We start from the raw sequence: 20,021 nt of genomic DNA on the forward strand, positions 1-20,021 counted from the left end.
CTCCCATCATGCAACGTCTCCTTTCCCTTTTTCCTCCAAACGAGCATATTCCTTGACCCTTCGTGGTGCGCTCACGTGGAGTACGGTGTAACCGTGACTACCGCCATCAATGAACGAACAGCCATCAAATAACGTGCATCATATATGATGCTCGTGAACGTACCTCTTCTGATGATGGCTGATACGGGCTATTGATTTATCTCAATTATGTTCGATACATAAAATGTGGCTGGGGCCTGGATAGAACCATAGCATGCCAGACCATGATTCGTAATGGTAGTAATTATTACCATATCACCTATGTGAAATATGGAAGAGCTACGAGATTTCCTCAATTGCAGTTATCGTCCCTTACAGAAACAGCCAGACGACCCCATCTATAAATAGAGGTATCTCAACTATGCTGTCGAGTCTCCCTCACTATCTCCTGATATAAGCAACAGAGAGTTCCGTCGAAAATAATTTCGATAAGAGATTTATCTTACAGATCTGATCTTATACTTTGCTTAGATCGACAGCAAGGTTATCCTACTTCGGAGTCATCAACCTAGGCGCCGCTTCGGACGCCAGCAGCAACAATGATCATGCCATCCATGATTGTTCCATATTCTATCATGCAGCGCATGCAACGGATCCCTTCTACTTCCTTGCTTGGAACAGCGTGTTTATGAGCCGCTACCGTATGAATACCAGCGCGGTTGGACCTCTCACGTGCTAACTCGCACGAAAATGCTTCCGTGCCCGCCACGCACTACTACCTCTGATCCTTCCTTTCCCACCCTCCTCTTTAACCACGTAACTAAGCACGTCTGCCTACTCGCCATAAACCCACGCTTGTTATGAGACAACAAAGCGTGGTTTTAAGAAAGAGTACGTACTTTTAAGTACTTGAGACAACGAAATCTCACACGCCTCCCGCGTGATCCGTCAAACCAAACGAAATCTTAGACGCCCCCCGGTTGTTCTTCTAAGATAGTAATATAGCTCGAACTATTCACAATTCCTAAACATTACCTTCCCTACCATTCTTTCCTAATTTAAAAATTTGGAAGCCGTTTGTATCGGTGGTCCCCAGGATTTTGTTTCTTTCTCTCACTTCCTTTCTGGAATCCATTGCCATATAATATACTTCTAGCCTCAATTTGTCAACAAATCCCAGCGAACATATAATTCCCGAGCCCTGTAAGTATCCCCTTGCTTTCCTTGTACCTCTCTGACCTCTCGGCTCTTAAACCCTGCCTTTAAGACTTAATGGTCTTGGAGGAACCGAGGGAAGAAGGATATGAATGGCCGGGGGAAGAGAGGGACGGAAGTGGGGAGATGGCTGGGATTTGTGACGGCGGTTTGGGTGCAGTGCATCTCCGGGAACAACTACACTTTCTCCAATTACTCCAGAGCGCTGAAGTCGTTGATGGGCCTCACTCAGCTGGAGCTCAACAATCTCTCGGTGGCGAAGGACGTCGGCAAGGCCTTCGGCCTCCTTGCCGGTCTCGCCTCCGACCGCCTCTCCACCCCTCTCATCCTCCTTATCGGCTCCCTCGAAGGCTTCATCGGCTACGGCGCCCAGTGGCTCGTCGTCCGCCGGTCCATCCCACCTCTCCCCTACTGGCAGGTAACGAATGATACAATTCATTCTGTTGTTACTTCTTTGAGGCATTTTACCCAACGGTTGGTGTGGTAATTTTTTGGGGCAGATGTGCGTGTTCCTGTGCCTCGGCGGTAACAGTACCACGTGGATGAACACGGCGGTTCTGGTCACCTGCATGAGAAATTTCCGGCGGAATCGAGGGCCGGTGTCGGGGATCTTGAAGGGCTACGTGGGTCTGAGCACCGCCATCTTCACCGACTTCTTATCCGCCCTCTTCGGCGACGACCCGGCCGCCTTCCTCCTCATGCTCGCCGTCGTCCCGGCCGCTGTCTGCACCGCCGCCATGTTCTTCCTCCGCGAGTCCCCCGCCGGTGCGGCAACGGCGGAGGACGAGACCGAGACCAAGTGCTTCGGGGCGATAAACACGATGGCGGTGGTCATCGCGGTCTACCTCCTCGCCTACGACCTCACCGGCGACCACGGTGCTGCCGTGTCCCGCGTCTTCGCGGCCGTCCTCCTCGTCCTCCTCGCCACCCCGGCGGCGGTCCCGATCTACGTAGCCTTCAAGGCAAGATCCAAGAGCATGGACATGGAGGAGGGTGAGATCAAAGAAGCTCTCCTGATCGAGGAGGTGGCGGTGGCGCCGCCGGCCATGGCGGAGGAGACGGAGGAGAGGAGGAGAGGGCCGGCGATCGGGGAGGAGCACACGATATGGGAGGCGGCGAAGACGGTGGATTTTTGGATACTTTTTATTTCGTTTTTGTGCGGGGTGGGGACGGGACTCGCGGTGATGAATAATATGGGGCAGATGGGGCTGGCGATGGGGTACAGGGATGTCTCAATATTCGTGTCGATGATCAGCATCTGGGGCTTCTTCGGCCGGATCGGATCGGGGTCCATCTCCGAGTACTTCCTCAAGTCCGTACTCTTTCTTAAATCTTCCTTTATTGTTAGTTATTAGATCCTTAATCACTTATTCGTACTTATTTTAATCTTTGCTTCGTATATAATTACTAATTTTTTTTAGGTATAGATATGATTACTAACTTGAGTAAAATATAATAAATAATAACAAATATCGGAAAGAGTTAAGCGATTTTAATTAGTACTTTCTCTAACCCTGAGTTCTTAAAGTTTTTATAATTTGGTGCTAGGAACGATTGATGAACTAAAAGTATTAGATATTGAATTCTCGAAGCATCCATTATTTAAAAAATAAATATTATAAAAAAATAATTAATTTTTTTAGTGATCAATTTATTTATATTTTTATATTTTTTTAAGATAGATAAATTATTCTTTCATATATAGTATTTTCTCGTGAAATGGAAGGAAAGCCTTATCCATCTCTAAGATAGACAAATTATTTTTTCATCGACTAAAAAAATAATTTTTTATTTTATTTTTAAAATATATTTAACTATATGATAATAGTATAATAATATAATAATGATACTATTATTTTGATACAATATATTATTATTAATTTTTTTATAATTAATCTATTATTTAAAAAAATTTATCATTATAATATAATATATATTATATTATAATATATATGATATGATATAATATAATATAATATATAATATTGTAATAAAATAAAATATATTTTTTATATTATATTTTATATATTATATTTTATATATTATGATATAATATAATATATAATAGATATATTTATATAATAAAGAGTTATGAAAAATATGGATAGATTTTAGTAATTTATTCAAAAAAATATAGATAATAAATTTTAAAATTATTTTTTAAAATATAAATAAATTATAAATAAATTTTTTTATTTAAATATTATTTAAAAAATATTTATTTAAAAATATAAAAATTTTTAGATAAATTATTTGAATCATGTTAGTAATTTTTATATTTTAAAATATAATTTCATCATAAATATTACCGTATCATCCATCATCAGGATGTGCGCATTCTTTTAAATCTCCGAGGCACCATGGATCGCATTGAAAAGTATGTGAAAAATCTTTCGGCACAAATGAGAGCCACCATCATCAAAGTGGGATGACATGTCGATAGGATTCTAGTCAGCAGAAGTTGTACCGTAGGGGATCCGAAATCAAAGAAATTGATTTTGGTATATAATAATCATAGGCTAATAGAAAAGGGATGGGATTCGCCTTGGGGAAAGAGAAGGGAAAGGAATTACGTGGGGAAGGGCGCACCCGGTGCAGGCATCTATTTATTTTATGTACTTAATTGAAAATTTTAACCGTGTCCGAATGGCGTGATCCAACCACTCCTTTGTGACGGAAGGGAAAAAATAGTAGACAAGTGGATTGTCGCACTGACCTCCGTCGTATTATGATTTGTTTTTTAATATTTATATTGATCAATTAGCAGGAGAAATGCTTTCTTACGTATCAATCCTTATTCGTTTCTAATAAAATATGTGACGGTAAAAGCTAACATCTCTCCCTGCTAAAGTTGGTTGGAAACAAAACTTGGTCTGTATTAATTATTTGAACCATTCCTGGTGGGATGTGGCATGGGGTTGACGTGCTCCTGGGAGGAAAGTTGTAGCGGAGAATATGATTGAAAACTACCTAGAAGGGTAGGTTGTTCTCGGAAGAGGGCAGATTGTTCCAAGTCGGACAGGGGTTTATTAAAAGAAAAAAAGTTATAGGGTAGTAAAAGAAAGAAAAATAAAAGTATTTTTCATGAATTTACAAGTAATTGGCGTGATCACACTCTACTACTTGATGACTTCTTTGATTCATGTTCGATGTTATGCTACGAAGCTCATGAATTCTAGGCTACTAACATCATTTTGTAGTAGTTTATGCGTTTCTATATTAATAGTCAAGAAGGAAGCTTTAAATAAGCACAAAAGGATTTAATAACGTAACAATCTCGTGAAATAAAAGGGGCAAAAAGAAAAAGTAACATCAAAGTTTCATTAATCCTTTTGTATTATGCTAATATTGTATATATAGAAAGAAAAATAACCATAGCACATCAAAACTATAGTATGTATGTCTGTATATATATATTAGGATTGTTTCTTTGCTTTTTTTTTTTTTTTCCTAAAAAAATAGATAGGTTTACTTTTTAACCAAGAAAAAAAGGGAGAAACTGAAAAGGCCTTTTAAAAGACTTGTGCATGGAAGAAAGCACTGAGAAACTGGAAAGGAATTTACTTGCGATCGCATGGTTCCAGTTTGTTATTATTATTATTATTTTCCTTGGAACAGACGGTTCCAATTTGTTATTCGTTATTTTTGGGACAAAATTGACGAATGCTTTCTTTTTACTTGGTGAAAAATCATAAGGAATGGTTCCAGTCTAGGAGCTTCGTTGTTATTAATGACTGGATAAACAGTTGATACATTAGTTAAAAGGTGAAAGAGTGCTGGCATGGACTTGCATTATAATGTAGTTAGTAGGTAGGCTTGGATTCTCTTAATTGTCGATTTTAATCTCCATCTTTAGTAGTATGAAATTAAACAGAGTATGCTACCTTTTTTTTTTAAAAAAAAAAAGAAAAAGGGTAGGGCATGTTTATGCGTGGATTTTGCTTTCTGCACCTTCTTTATCTTATTATTTATCATTCATCAATACACAGATGGTGATGGATGATTTACTTTGAGCTTTTTTTATTTGGATAAATCAGATTTATTAATCAATATAGAGTAAGGACATCTGTGGGCATTAAAAACAAAAAAAATCTAACAATTCACAAAGAATATCTATCACAGTCATCCACATCGTAGATTTTATGTGATTAGTTATATATGTCACCATTTAGTCTATAATACTATTAACTAATCTAAAACTGTAAAGTTGTTACCATTCTCCAACAATCTGTTTTGAAAGGATGGATATTGATCTTGAAAAATATTGCACTATAAAGCCCCCTAATAACTGTCAAGGGGTCCTCTAAGATGATATGAGAAGCCTTCAAAAATTTTATTAGATATGACATATCTTCAACACACAAATTCTGCCACAAAAACTGTAATATCAAACAATCTAGCACATCCTGTTGCCACTATACCTTGACTTTTAATTGGTGACATGAACTGGTGAGAGTCCAAACTCTCCAAAGCAAGTCTAATATTCCCTTTTTTTTTTTAACCCCACAATCACAAAAGTTGGGGCTTTTTCTTGTCCTTTACCTATGTGATGGAACACTTTCAACTTTCCCGTCACAATCCACTTTCCAGAACCCTACTATTTCATCTTCTGTTCCCTTCCATTGTGATGGTCCAGTAGTCTCTTCAGTCCCTTAAAATGACTCCATAACTTTTTCAAATCATATATCATTATCATCCACCATCACCTCTCCGGCTCTCACTTTGTTCTACCATCATCCTTCTATGCATTTCCATTTTTAAGAAGCATCCTCTTGATTTGTTTTCTCGAAAGGAGTCAAGAACTTCACTACTTTAAGAGTGAGTGTACCTCCAAGCTAATCAGATGGGAGAGCTTCCTTTCATAAATGTCTTTTTTTAATGAAATCCTTTCATATATGTCATAAGCGCGAAACACATATATGAAGCTACTCCAGTGCTTCTTACCGGCTCCCATGCAAGGATCTTTCGCTTCTTATGTATTTGGTTATTATTCCCTTACTTTCATATTTTAGTCATTGAGACATGCAAATGTATCTTGTTCTTAAACCTGACCCTTCTAGGAGAGTTTATGGTATAAATTCTCATTTCATTGAAGCATAACATAAGTTTTTTTTACCCTAAATTAAAGTACCATGTGCATTGCTACAGCTAATCATTTGACTCAGCTCTAGGCGCTGCTCAGCCTATGTCCACCATAAATTGGCATCAAAATCTAGACCTAGACACACCCATCACTTGGTGAAGTTTAGGTCAGATTGGTTTGGCATCTGAATCATATCTATATTTTGAAGGCTAGATTCTATCCCTTTGACTACCTTTTGAGAGTCAGATTGGGTCCTTGGGTTCGATGAAGTCTAATTTCATAAAAGCCATACCCAACCCTGCTAGAAGTTTGTAACCAAACAGAGAAAAAGGGCCTACTAGATTCCCGATTCTTGAACTCTGGACACGGGTTGGGCCTGAGTCAGGCTTTGAATAGTCCATAAAATCATGGTTTTATTGCATAGTCTTCATATTGTCCAACGACCAGTTTTTATACTTGCAGGAAAACTGCAACGCCAAGACCAGTATGGAACGCAGCCTCGCAGGTTCTAATGGCAAGTGGTTACGTGGTCATGGCCTTGGCCTGGCCGGGATCCCTCTACGTTGGATCCATCGTGGTCGGGATATGCTACGGCGTCCGTATCGCCATCACAGTCCCTACTGCCTCTGAGCTCTTTGGCCTCAAGTACTATGGCCTCATCTACAACATACTCATTTTAAACCTTCCACTTGGCTCCTTCCTCTTCTCTGGCCTCCTCGCTGGGCTTCTCTACGACTCCCAGGCAATCAAGATGGCTGGAGGTGGCAACATGTGTGTCGGTACCAACTGTTACAGGCTTGTGTTTCTGATCATGGCCTTTGCATGCCTCATTGGGTTTGGATTGGATGTGTTATTGGCCGTCCGAACAAGGAAGGTATACTTGAAGATTCACAATGATAAGAAATCGAGGAAGATGGCAGCAGGGCGACAGATGATTGAGTAGCAATTCTTCAATTGTTGTTCTTTCTTTGGTTGGATATGTTGATCTTAGACGGCATGGAGGATGGCATCAGCCTTTGTAGAGAGTTTCACCAAGAAAGGGAAAGTGGCAAGTGATTTTGGTGATTTAGGCTTTCTGGCTTGTTTTAGTTGGTAGGCAAAAGAAGATTGTAGAATTGAAACATGGGAATACTGAAGTTCTAAAAACAATGTCTTCTTATTTTCTGGAAGCACGTTTCTGCTTCTAGACAACAAATTGCTGAACAAGGATATGGCTGGGGCACTTGGATGGCTTCTACTGTGAATCTGAAGTAGAAATAGTAAAAGTAACCTGTACCGATAAACTGATGCAAGCCCATATAAAGATCACTCATTTCTTCGAATGTGACGAGTCCCAAGTTATTTTCTGTGATGATGGCTCTGTCTGCCTTAAATACAATATCTTATCACGTTTCACAAAGCCTCTGCTTTCCCTTTTGGTCATTGTCACAAGATTTTAGCAGTTTTGGACCTAAAACATAAAGAAGCATGCAATTTTGCTTGTGTTGCCCAAGTACAGGACATCTCTTCACATCAAGCAGGGATACAAAGAAAGATGAAATTTGAACAGGACAGCGCTTCAATTTATCAAGATGACTTTTGGTAACATGCGGAAATCATCAGGAATATATTACTGATAAAACAACAGCACCAAGCATACATATAACTTGTAATATCCGTACCTTTGCGAACATGAACTATGTACATATATACAGTCTTACACACCACGCAAGCTTTAAGGTGAGACTAACTGTCAAACTGAGGATATAAGAGAACACATGATCTGCCTTCAGCCATGTCTTCAGAGAAAATGGTCGCAATTAAAGCCATTTGGATCCTCAGATATAGAGTTAGCCCAGCTCATAAATAGAAACTCACGAATGTCACTCTGGTTGGAGAGAGCAGGTTGAAAAGGAATGCCTTCGTCAGACCTGTAAGAAAGGTAGACCAGGTCCAGGAAGATACTATAATAGGAAAAACAGAAGCAAAACTAATAGAAGGAACTTGGAGGGGGGAAGGAGGATAAAGCACGTGATTTTCTCCAGTAAAAGCACCATTCAGTATTGACCATTAAACATGGACTTAACACCTGAATGCAGAGCTCATAAAACACAACAGACAAAAATTTAGATCAAGCATTATGATACATAAAAAAACTTGAATGGGTACATAATAAAAGTTTAAGCACCAAAAACGAAAATTGGATCACCTAGTTTCAATGAAATTAGATCAAACCAAACTGCAATTTCAGTAACTGTGGGGATTTGTTTGAAGTCACACATTAAATATAAGCTGGGTTAGGTCTAGGACAGGTCAACTCAATTCTGGTCTAATTTGGGTTTGAAGAGTTGGATTGTGTCAGGTTAAGCAGATTAAGTGGGATCAAGTCAGGTTGCGGTAGGTACAGTCCCAGCTAAGGTTGAGTTTTTGAGATAATTCTCATCAGACTGAATCTAGATAGGTGAGCCTTACCTAGATTCCGCCATTAATCCAATGAAGTTCGATTTCAACCCTTCTAGGATTGAAGTCAAAAAAGTGAGATTCTGGGGCAGTTGAGGAACTCATTCCAAAGCAAAGCACTTATGCATCTACTCTTTAAGTGCGGAAAACTTGTATATCAGGTTTCAGATGGTTAATGATTGTTGATATCAGCAGTCCAATACAGCATATGTCAAAAGCTTCTTGAACCAATCCCCCTCGCACCACTTAAACATTGAAGCTTTGGGATCATCATGATATTGTATGGACAAAATTGATAGCATTATTATACAAGCTAGAAAATGCAGCATAGCTCTGAGGCATGTTTGGTATTGCTTTTGCTTAAAATGAGGAGAAGACAAAAGGTAGTTCTTTTTTTTTGGGAGGGGGGGGGGTGGGGGATGTGCCTGATGTCAAGGGTAGTGCACCCCATTAGCAGCCTCGAGATGTCCTGCAGCAGGAGGTGGGTGGCATTGGGATATTCTTTGGACGGATATAGGGTGGCTCTTGGGCCACTCTATGACATTTTGCTTTCTGATCTTTTTGGATGTGTTTACACTAAGCACTCCACTTTATCAATATATATATGTATATGGACCTGTACTTCTAATAGAAACTTTTATATGATTTTACAATAATTATTTTTTGGAAGTGTTTTTTCTGCTTTAAAAGTCACAAAAAAGTAATTTTTTTAAAGCAATACAGTGTTCCCTAAATGTTAAGAAAAAACCTTCCAATAAGCATGTGACTGTCATAAGTACTAACAAAATAGTAGGTTGGAAATGATTGGCATTGCTACTTTCTCCTTTGTAGGACCAAATGATGGGATAATTTATTATGATGTTAAAGGAACTTCGAATACACATGTGACTGTCATAGAGATGTAAATTCTAGCAAAAGCATAGGTTGGAAATGATTGGCATATCTACTTTCTCTTTTATGGGACCAAATGATGGGGTTATTTACTATAATGGTATTGTCACATCCGAAGCTACCAATTGAGGCCTCATGAGGAGTGGGGCTCAGGTTTCTCTGGACAAGGAGATACCAAAGAAAGCTTTGAAGTCATGAGAAGGTTTGAAAAGATATACATTAACAGAGCTGCAGACTGCCAATGGGACTTAGGGTGAGGTTCTGTTTTCAAATGGTGGCATCTCCTGTAATTATTAAAGGGGGAAAAAGAAAAAGCCAAAGAGCTGCAAACTTCATAAATTGGATTGTGGAATTTCATGAGGTCTACCCCAAGTAATGAGATCAGAATGGTTATAAATCTTTCTTGAGGACTTATTTCCTTGTATGCATCAAGTACCTAAGAAACTATCAATAAATTTATTGAAAATTTGTTTACTTTACGATAATTAATTATAAAATAAAAAAGGTTTTGAAATGGTTAACACCAAAGGAATTATATCCTCAACAGGAATGGACATAGATGATATGAAATAATTCACATTTTGTATCCAACCTCTCTTTTTGACAGAAGCATTCCAAAAGGAACTTCCTTGAGACGTAGATCAATATAAGTTTTAAAAATTGTGCCTATGTGGAGCTACACTGATGTGTACAGTGTATGACATTCTAACTGACAAATTGGAGCATGTTATTACTCAAAAAGAAAGTTGTATGGAAATTGATCGACCATACCTACACCATGATGTATCTATATACCTGAGAACAAGCCTAACATTTTTTTACCATATCTGTAAGTGAATTTTAGGAACTTCTAAAACTAGAGTGATATGTTTCAGTCAGTTTTAGCTTGCTTTTCAAATTTTTTTAAAAAAATAATATTAAAAAAAAATATAATGTAAACCTTTCAGCATTGATATATGGACCTAGGCAAACCTGACCTGATTATCAACAGGTCCACTGCAAGCAAAATTCTGCACCTAAAAACCAACTAAAATTGTTCTTCAACTTGTAGCAACAGGTATAGCGACTGGTCAGTGTAATCCAAAAGGTTTACTTACATGCGGAGGTTGTGGGTCGATGCAGTGAGAGAGGAAAAAACATATGGCTTATATTGTTCAAAATACGACTTGCAAGGTCGAGGGAACATTTCTATGATTCTATAGGCTTAGAAAGAAGGAAATAGGAATCAACATAGCTTATGGGAAGATCCAGTAGGGATCAATTAGAAGAGTAAGTGTCATCTAGGTGTCTCTTTTTGATCAATTTATAGACATTAAAAGCTGCAGCCTGATCTTCACTTCAAAGAAAAGCATATGAAGACAGAATGCAAGAGTATAAGAAACCATCATTCAAGGACAACTCTCTGAAATTTTTCGGGGTTGCTGTATATGACCTACACATGCAGCAGCTGCCTCAACAGTATTTTCTTGGAGAAGTTACATGATGGAAAGACAACTATTTCTAAACTAGCATTAGCTTACTCTTAACCATAAAAATAGATGGGAGCCACCAAAAATAAGTTGAAAAGGTGCCTAGTGTAGGTGACAGAGTTATTGCACCAGCATGAAATGAATAAAATTCTGTCCCTTGAATGGTGGAACCCACTAGAAGCAAGTCAGCAATAAGAACCTAAAGAGATGACCTACAGTATAAGCCAACCAATAGACTAAAGAATGTGCATATAGCGTCCAGTTACCTTCCACTGAGACCTTTTAAACATATATAATCAGCAGAATACATTATCCTTTATGTTTGCCACTGCTGCAAATAATAGATATATATTTCATCTCTCACAAGCCTATTCTTGCTTCAAATGAAGGTCAACATAAAGGTATTAGTCATGAATCAGGGAGGACCCTCAACACTAGGCCAGGTCATTCAGTTCACTTTGTTTGATGATAGCTTATCAAAATGGCAGGAACTTCCAAAATTTTGGATCAATTAGTATTAATTAATTTCAAACAGAAGACGTGGTCTTCCCCAACATCATTTCTGCAGCAAAAATTCTCATGAAACACAAGGCCAATTACTGAACAAACCATTGCCTTATAAACTTTCTGTACAAATTTTAAAGCCCTGCGTAGATCGCATAATATCCCAAAAACATCTCCCCACCTCAATGAAATACCTTGATTCAATTATATGTCTGAATAGATCAACCTTTTGTAATAATAAGTCCAAGATGACAAAAATGATCATGTTATGGTACCGCATATGCCATGGCACCTTCTATTGTGAAATAGCTAAAAATTTCTAAATATGATTGAGGAATTTATCCATAAATCTCAGTCAAAAGAAATGTGGATAAGCCGATCATAAAATTCCACCTACTAAAACCTATGTTATGGAGTGAAATATCTTAATAAATACACTAATAAAGTATAAAATAGATGGAGCACCAAAATATACAAGACTACCTGAAGCTTCATTGAAAATTTCTCATTAAAATGTCAATGTAAATTCAAGTTAGCCATTAACAACCAATAAAAAGAACCTACCAAAAAATAATAATAATAAAAAGGCCTTCAAGTCCACCATCTACCTCAAGCATTCCCTTTGTTTTCATCTCAAGTCCCTCAATCCTCTACTGACTAAGTGCCTTTGACACCCCACAGTAATACAATAGTGATAGTGTTAAGTATGAAAGATCCTATCTATTTATCTGTTAAGCTCCAAGGAAATCAAAGAGAAAGAACATTAAAGGATGTTTTCTTGAGAAGTCATGAAGATAGCCTTCAATTACAGATGCCCAGATTCTTTAGTAAATAATAGAACTCAATGATCAGCAAGTGATCAATAATTAAAATATGAACCCTGTTTCTTTCTCCTATCTACATTAATTTGCTTCATGATGCACCCAACTTTGTATTCACGATGACTAACCAATAAATTAGCTTACTAATTAGTTTGCTCATGACTGCACATCTATCCATATGCATCTGAAGACTAGAACAAGATAATGGTGGGACGGATATAAAGTGCAGCATGCTTATCCTGGTGCTCTACAATAAATAATGATCTGGCAATTCACGAAAGCTAACATACACCAGTTTTGACCTGTGCTGGATGATCTTTGTCAAAAATATGGTGAAATATCACGTCTAGTTACAGAAACATCACTTAGTCTTTTCCCAAGAGACCATTACATGATTAGGAGACTGGTTGATAGTAAAGAGCAGTTACGTCATAGGCATACCTTGCTTCAAAGGTTTCGGACCACCCACATGATCACCTTGAGTGCAAGAAGAATCTTCTGATAATCTGCAAATCAAGTAACAATAAGTGCAGCGAAGTAAAGGCTGGGGATCCAGAATCCCACAATATTTATCACCCAGATTTATAGATATCAAATTGTAATGATTACCTTTCAGTTAGAGAACTAGGTTGGTAAAACAAAGATGAGCTTGAATCAGGTGTTCCTTTTCCAGATCCCACCACCATGGCAGAATCTCTGCCATCATCATGTTTGGCCTCATCCTAGCAAGTATTGTGGAAAAAGTGTACATTATTTAATGCTGCTCTTCCATATAAAGAATCACAGAATAAAGCAAGAACTTCCTTACTTGCTTGGGACTTACTCGGGTTTTTTCTCCCCTCCATCCAGGAATTTTTTCAGAGATAAGGTTTACATATTGTTCCATAGCCACCTCTGGAATCATACTCCCCAGTCTTTGCCAAGCAGACCTGGCAAAACATAGTTGACATCCTCTGTTAGTCAGACATAGCAGCTCTGAACCCCGCTATCAAAACTAGCAAATGAACCACATCCCAAATTCTACATAATCATGAGTCTTTATTCCTTTGTTTTTCTTTTTTCTTTTTTCGGCCAATGTAAGCCTCCAAAGAATGCTCATCTCATGGTCTCCAAATTTTCTAGCTGAAGGAAGTTTAATGTTTTTAACCTCAAATTAGAAGAGGCTATGAGTCGGGAAGATAAGATTGAAATCATAACACTTACACGATGCAGAATACCTTTATTCAGGCTGGAAGATTTAAGAGTGTCAGATTATTTTATAAAAGGGAGTGATCAAACTAATCAGAACTTCAAAGAGAAGAGAATTTTATAGTAGAATAACAAATGCAAGTTAGCAGAGTAAGATAAATAAAGGCCATAAGGATCATCTTGTAGCAAATTGGAATAGCATATCATTTATCCAGTTTATAGTAGTTGAAGGAAGCATCTAGCAGAATTTTAGCAGTCACTCTCTTTCGTCTTCAGAAAATAACTTTTGGATCATGTCCTTCAATGTCACATCTCTTCTACAATGTTCCCTTTTGCTGGGGGCAACCAAGAGAGGGATTGGTAGGGGTGGCAACTAGGTCGGGTTAGGTCGGATATTGGTCAGGTTGATGTGGGTCGGGTCAAAAAATCATCAATCCAAATCCGACCTATTTATTAAACAGGTTGAAAATTTAAATTTGAACCCGATCTGTTTATTAAACTGACAATCCGATCCAACCCGCTTAACCCATTTATTATATGGATCAAATTAAGTTAAATGGATTAAACAGATTAAACGGATTTTCAATGGGTTAAACGGATTAAACAGATTCAAAAACAGATTAAGTAGGTTTTAAACAGGTTAAACAGGTCTTAAATGGATTAAATATATTAAATTGGTTATCTGACTCAGTCCAATTTGAATATTAAATAGGTTAAACGGATCAGATATCTAAAATCTAGATACGACCTAAATATTAAATGGGTTAAATGAGTCGATCTGTTTATGATTCAAAACTATTTAGTCTAAAACCAAACCTATTCATGGCAGGTCAAACACAGGTTGGATTATATTTTGCCAGCCTTAAATTACACTTTTATCCTCATTTAATACAGGCATGCCCATCAACAAAAGCCAGATGCAGTGAGTCAGATAGAAAATTACTAGTCCAAAATCACTGCACAACGAGAGTGGCTCTTAGATTAGGAAGCCAGTCTGCCGGAGCATTGTCCTCTAAATACAAATGGAGACTCTAAAAGAACACAAATTAGAAGAGATGTTCTAGAGGTTCAAAAGCTGAGGTCCCTAAATCCTAGTTTCCATGGTTTCAGTACTTCCAACCTCACTGGTTCTTCTTTTGTTATGTTTTTCACATTCTAATGCTCTCATAAATCACTTTTATTAGCTTTAGTAAGTAATCAATTCTTTGACGACTTCTCCAGAAGCACATTCCACTCTGAATCTAGTAATAACCGTCCAATGTCCAGCTTTGCAAATGAAATTTCTACCTTCTCTATTCTGAATGTTTAAATCGACATCTTCCTACCACCACCAAAAGTTACCAAAACAGATAGTTTACAAGCATCAAAATAAGGCCACAACTACTAATATCAGGCCAGTTTCCTATGCAAATAACTATGGAAAGCATAACATTTAAGAAAAAACACGAAGGAACTTATTGGTGGAGACAAAGAGATCAGCAGTACCATTTGGAGCGAGCAGCAACCTTCAAAGCCATCGGCTGCCGCTCATAGCAGGGGCCCTCGGTAGCAACCTTCTGAAGCCCATACAACTGCATCTGTACATCACTATTCAGCCTCGACACCGCTTCCTTACCATCCTCACTATCAACATACGCTGCCGCCGCACCATAAAGCTTCTCCACCTCGCTCGTCTCAATCCCCTCCCAATCGTCCTCCCCATAGAGTAACGATCCCCCCCTCTCCTCGATCCCCAACTTCTCTTCTCCCATCCCCTCATGTCCTTCATCCAATTGCACAACTTTCTCCAGACCAATTTTATCCTTGGGAAATCCGTCTCCTTCTTTATCTAAGTCAGCAACAGTCTTCTCGATCTCTTCTTGAGCAATAGTCTCTTCTACTATATTCTCCTTCTCCAGATGGAACTCACGGGTTCTTACCTCCTGGGCCTTCTCCAAGATATACTCCAACGATCGCTCTCTTTCCAATCTCTCCCCTTCTTCTTCCACCTCACTAGCCTCCATTCCCTCCGATCCAAGAACCACTTCCCTTCCGCAATCATCATCGACCTTTTCTACACCCAAACCACCACTATCCCGCCTCTCCTCGATGAAGACCTCACCACCGCCGATCGCCTCCGCCGGAGCGTCGCGGCCAAGATCGCCCTCCGTGCCGCCAAGGGCGGCCAGCTTCCCGATCAGGAAGGCGAGGAAGATGGAAACCATCGCCGTCCAGAGGAACCCCTCGTAGAACTCCATTCCCTTCTCCTTCCCCGATATCTCCCTCCCCGCCTTAGCTGAGACACCAAGAACAAAAAGAAAGAGAAGAGAGAGCTCACCCGGGGGAGGTGGTAAAAAGAGGAAAAAGTGGGTCGGTGGTCCTTCAATTCAATGGTGACGGTCCGGTCGCGAGAGCGCCAAAGGGCATATTTATTTGGTTGGCCCGGCCCGGCTCGGCAGGGCAGGCGACGTCAGCTCCTTGTTGGGACTCGCCGCACACGTGTCCACCAGGACTCTCCTCGTCCCGGCTTCGGACGTTGAGAGACGTACACGTGGCTTAACGGCATCTCTTGTTCTTTTCCCCGGAGGTTTTGGCCTCTTGCGTCCACGCGCCACACGTAGCAGGCTAACCTCCTCCGCGAGTAAGCTGACGCCCGACCAAAGCCGTCCATTTGTCGGCGCTGGCGGAAGCAATCCAGTGTCACGCGGAGTAGTTTTCTGGTGAAATCTCTGCACAAGGAAAATTGATCGGAACCGTTGAACAAAAAACCGATCCGAGAGATTGTATGGGAAGTTACGAGATCCGATGTAAGGTTTCTGAGACATCTTAACGGAACCTCGTCCAAAGGGAAAGTCGGTGCGCTGTTACACCGGTTGGGTTGGTGTATACCGGTGGGCCTCTGATCCGACGGTTAAGGATTCGGATACGGCGGGAAACGGCCAGTCAACGGTACGGTGGACTTTTGAAATTTTAATTCATTTTAGAAAATGCAAAACTGGTACCAAAAGAAGTCTGTTGCCACGTCTCACGAGACCACGATCCACCGTGCAAACCCGTTCCTCCGTCCGACCGATCGTATCGTACGGCACAGAAACTTTTGCGTATCGCATTTGGGCTCCGTAACATTACCCTCCGACGAAACGTAACTCGGACCGGAGGTCAGAGACATGTCCATTAAAACGCACAGGATGAGTTGCCATCAGAGCCGTTTGAGTCGTCCTCAGCAGCTAGGATTCGATCTTTACGATGTACGACATGGTAGCCAGGTGGGCCATACTTCGTCACTTGGGAATTTTATTTGATATTTTTTTTCCGAGGATAAGATTTAGTTGTGGAGGAACGAGGAAAGGAAGGAATTTTTGACACGTAGTGCAAGGTATCATCCATGTTGACGCATCTAAATCGTGAGGGAGAGTGATGGGGATCCAACGCACAAAAAGGCTCCCATTATGCAAAAATTAGCGTTTCTTGTGGGGTTCTTTCATCCCTATCTTGAAGATAGGGACATTGTAAACTCATAGGAATTCCATGAATGGGTCCAGACCCAGCTTGTTCGTGCATGCTAGCTGTCCATGCGAGCGGCCTTGTTTTAGTCTGACCGGAACAAAAATCATGTGGGACACGGTAAAATATTATATAGAATGGGCTTTATAATAATATTAATTTTAAAAAATAAAATTAAAAATTAAAAATTTTTCTTAACCGGTGGAGTTATTAATCTCATGATTAAAATATTTTTTTTTTATTTTCAGCACATAGCGATCCATATTATATGATCATATGATATACACTAAATATATAATGAGGTGATACATATTATAAGCTTTTTTTGATATACACAGCAACGACCTAATACACACATCTAGATAAATTTGGACATAGTTTACCAAACTTAGTATTTATCAGTACACAGTATAACTAGTTGATACACATTTAGTAAAATATTTATCCGATGTCTCAATACATATCTCTATGTAAAGCGATACACAATTTTTAGAAGTACTAATTACTATATAGCACATGAGCAAATGATACATACTAGATGGCTTATTGATATATACTATAAGTTTCTTTGATACACATATAATAACGATCCAATACACACCTTGAGACTCTTTTTCTTCTTTCAAATCTCTCTTTGTTTTACAAAATCTTTATATCTAAAAGTTCATGAAAACTATGTATTGTTTTATCTACATATATGTATTAAAATATCGGATGAATATTGTTGGGATACACCGACCGGTCCCCCTCACGCCGACACACAGTCGGGTCTACATGATCAGCGACCGACGACTGCCGTCACCGATCGACCGAATATACGTCGGTCGGGCGGACCCTCTTTGTTGGCCGAACTATGGAGCCCAATACCCGACTCCCACAACGCGTCCGACTGACCGTCGGAGGGTCTCCGGATTTCCACCCGACGCCTCTCAACCAGCCGCCGACCTATAGTCGGTCGGCTCCTTTAAACGCCGTATGATTGCAGGAGACTGTCAATCCTGACAACGGCATGCGGCACAGCCACCTTAGGGCATTATCCCACCTAAGGCATGGGTCAACCCTAGCGATTTGACAGTCCCACGGTGATTTGACAGCCTCACGGTGACTCTGACAGTCTTCGGCAACTTGATAATTCTTCCATTGTCTGTACCATTAATGACGGCGCCATGCCGCGCTCTACTATAAAACGGAGAAGGCAACAGTGCTGGAGGAGGTCTTTTCGAAACCCTTGAACTCTTCTTCTCTAACTCTTGCTTTCACCCTCTCTCATTGAGCTCCTTGATTCTTTTCTACTGTTGCCTAGTCTCCTCTCTGACTTGACCGTCGGAGGGTCTCCGCCGGAGTCACCCCCGGTCAGTGCGGACTTCTTTTGCAGGCGCTCGTTCCCGGCGACCAGACGACGAGGGGATTGGCCGCAACAAATATTTTGCTAGATGCGTATCAATTGACTATATACTGTATATCAGTGAATATTAAGTTAGATAAACTATATATCAATTTAACTATATGTGTATATTGGATCGTTATTGGGTGTATATCAAAAAAGCTTACAATATGTATCACCTGACTATATATTTAGTGTGTGTCAAATGGTTATATAGTATGTATCGTTATATGTTGAAAACGAAAAAAAAAAGAAAAATATTTTAATCATAGAACTAATAACTCTATTAGTAAAAAAAATCTTTGATTTTTAGACTTATTCTTTTATATTAGTATTAAGAAAAATGTGACACACTATGAAGACTGCCCCATATAATATTTATAGTATCCGCCCCATATGATTTTTGTACGTCTGACTAATGGTAATGGGGCTATGATTGATAAGAGTGTGGCCGCTGTTTAAAGAACATAAATAGATCCGGAGATTGAGGTTTTCTTAAAGTTATAACCATGATGGTTTAATAGGGCATTTATTGACTTACATCACATGAATAAAGAAAGATAATATTTATGGCATCACCTCTTAATTCTTGTGATAATCCACTTATGTTGTTATTCATAATTGGTGATAGGTTTTGATAATTACCGTGGTAATGTCATTGAATCGTTTAGGTGGTGTTTGGTACATTACATACGTAATGTTGCTATGGTAATATGATTGTAGAGGGAATGTGATTGTCTGATAAAATTACAGAGAATCCTATATTGCAATATTTAGTATGTACAGTAATATTATTGTAAAATTACAAAAAATCTTACATTGTAGTGTTTAGTATATAATTTAGATTATATTGAATATAAGCTAATTTTTTTAAAGTATCACCATTCTTGCTTATTGATTATTATCTATTTTCTAGAGGGATAACTTGATTTTGAGACCAACTATTTTTCGTGACATCATCTATTATATTTTTTTTTCTATTTTCACTAATTAGGACTATCCATAATTTATTTTGTTTTATTTTAATTTATTTTGATGGGGGTATTTTGGTCCTGAAGTTATCTTTTTGTAAGATTGCAGGATTGTAAGATTACATGTAATCACATAGCCACCTCCTCCTAGACAATCAGATTATCTCTTTTTTAAGTAATATTACATTACATGTAAGTCAGTATTATTTGTGAAAATAACGAAACAAACAGTATAATCTAGTATTATCTGTGAAAATAATGAAACAAATAGTATAATTTGATTATCTGTTGTAAAATTATATATAATCCTGTCAGAATTATATGCTACCAAATGCCCCTTTAGTGTGATGAATTGTTGCAAGATAATTGAGGATATTATGGTGGGATAGAAATTTGTAAGGCTTTTTCTAAGATGCTCCGAAGGATCAAATCATCTTTTGTCAAGATTAAAATTTTAGCCGTTCGATTTAATGTGGATGATCAAAATTAATCTATCTAATCAAATGCACGGCTGGTATGATAATTTGTTTTAAAATCTAAGATTATATTTATAGTGAGATAAATGGTAGGGGAGTGTAATTTTGTTAAAATTGA

General features: G+C 38.8%; 2 protein-coding genes across 4 annotated transcripts; one reads left to right on the top strand and one right to left on the bottom strand.

The window, feature by feature from the left end:
* Positions 1 to 757: 757 nt before the first annotated feature.
* Positions 758 to 7,726, top strand: LOC105055074 (protein NUCLEAR FUSION DEFECTIVE 4). Its single transcript, XM_010936781.4, has 3 exons — positions 758 to 1,612; positions 1,695 to 2,506; positions 6,740 to 7,726. Exons 1-3 carry the CDS (start codon positions 1,283 to 1,285, stop codon positions 7,218 to 7,220), a joined length of 1,623 nt encoding a protein of 540 aa, XP_010935083.1. The 5' UTR covers positions 758 to 1,282; the 3' UTR covers positions 7,221 to 7,726.
* Positions 7,727 to 7,864: 138 nt separating this feature from the next.
* LOC105055073 (uncharacterized) lies at positions 7,865 to 15,977 on the bottom strand. Of its 3 annotated transcripts, none has more exons than XM_010936779.3 (5): positions 15,075 to 15,976; positions 13,225 to 13,330; positions 13,011 to 13,123; positions 12,843 to 12,907; positions 7,865 to 8,187 (listed from the first exon to the last, which is right to left on the bottom strand). In XM_010936779.3, exons 1-5 carry the CDS (start codon positions 15,824 to 15,826, stop codon positions 8,117 to 8,119), a joined length of 1,107 nt encoding a protein of 368 aa, XP_010935081.1. In that variant the 5' UTR covers positions 15,827 to 15,976; the 3' UTR covers positions 7,865 to 8,116. The 3 variants fall into 3 exon arrangements, with proteins under 3 accessions (XP_010935081.1, XP_010935080.1, XP_029123430.1); XM_010936778.4 differs by having other exon boundaries at positions 13,210 to 13,330; XM_029267597.2 differs by having other exon boundaries at positions 8,185 to 8,345; positions 13,210 to 13,330; positions 15,075 to 15,977.
* Positions 15,978 to 20,021: the final 4,044 nt, after the last annotated feature.

This window comes from Elaeis guineensis, chromosome 12, assembly GCF_000442705.2.
Source record: "Elaeis guineensis isolate ETL-2024a chromosome 12, EG11, whole genome shotgun sequence".
In the NCBI taxonomy this organism is placed as follows: domain Eukaryota; kingdom Viridiplantae; phylum Streptophyta; class Magnoliopsida; order Arecales; family Arecaceae; genus Elaeis; species Elaeis guineensis.

What these genes read in the sequence shown, in the direction of transcription:
- LOC105055074 (XM_010936781.4), top strand. Translation starts at nt 1,283, where the DNA reads ATGAATGGCCGGGGGAAGAGAGGGACGGAAGTGGGGAGATGGCTGGGA. An exon ending in CACCTCTCCCCTACTGGCAG is followed by an intron (nt 1,613 to 1,694) that starts GTAACGAATGAT and finishes TTTTTGGGGCAG; the next exon opens with ATGTGCGTGTTCCTGTGCCT. An exon ending in ATCTCCGAGTACTTCCTCAA is followed by an intron (nt 2,507 to 6,739) that starts GTCCGTACTCTT and finishes TTATACTTGCAG; the next exon opens with GAAAACTGCAACGCCAAGAC.
- LOC105055073 (XM_010936778.4), bottom strand. Translation starts at nt 15,826, where the DNA reads ATGGAGTTCTACGAGGGGTTCCTCTGGACGGCGATGGTTTCCATCTTC. An exon ending in CCTAGTTCTCTAACTGAAAG is followed by an intron (nt 12,908 to 13,010) that starts GTAATCATTACA and finishes CTTGATTTGCAG; the next exon opens with ATTATCAGAAGATTCTTCTT. An exon ending in TCCGAAACCTTTGAAGCAAG is followed by an intron (nt 8,188 to 12,842) that starts GTATGCCTATGA and finishes CCTTTCTTACAG; the next exon opens with GTCTGACGAAGGCATTCCTT.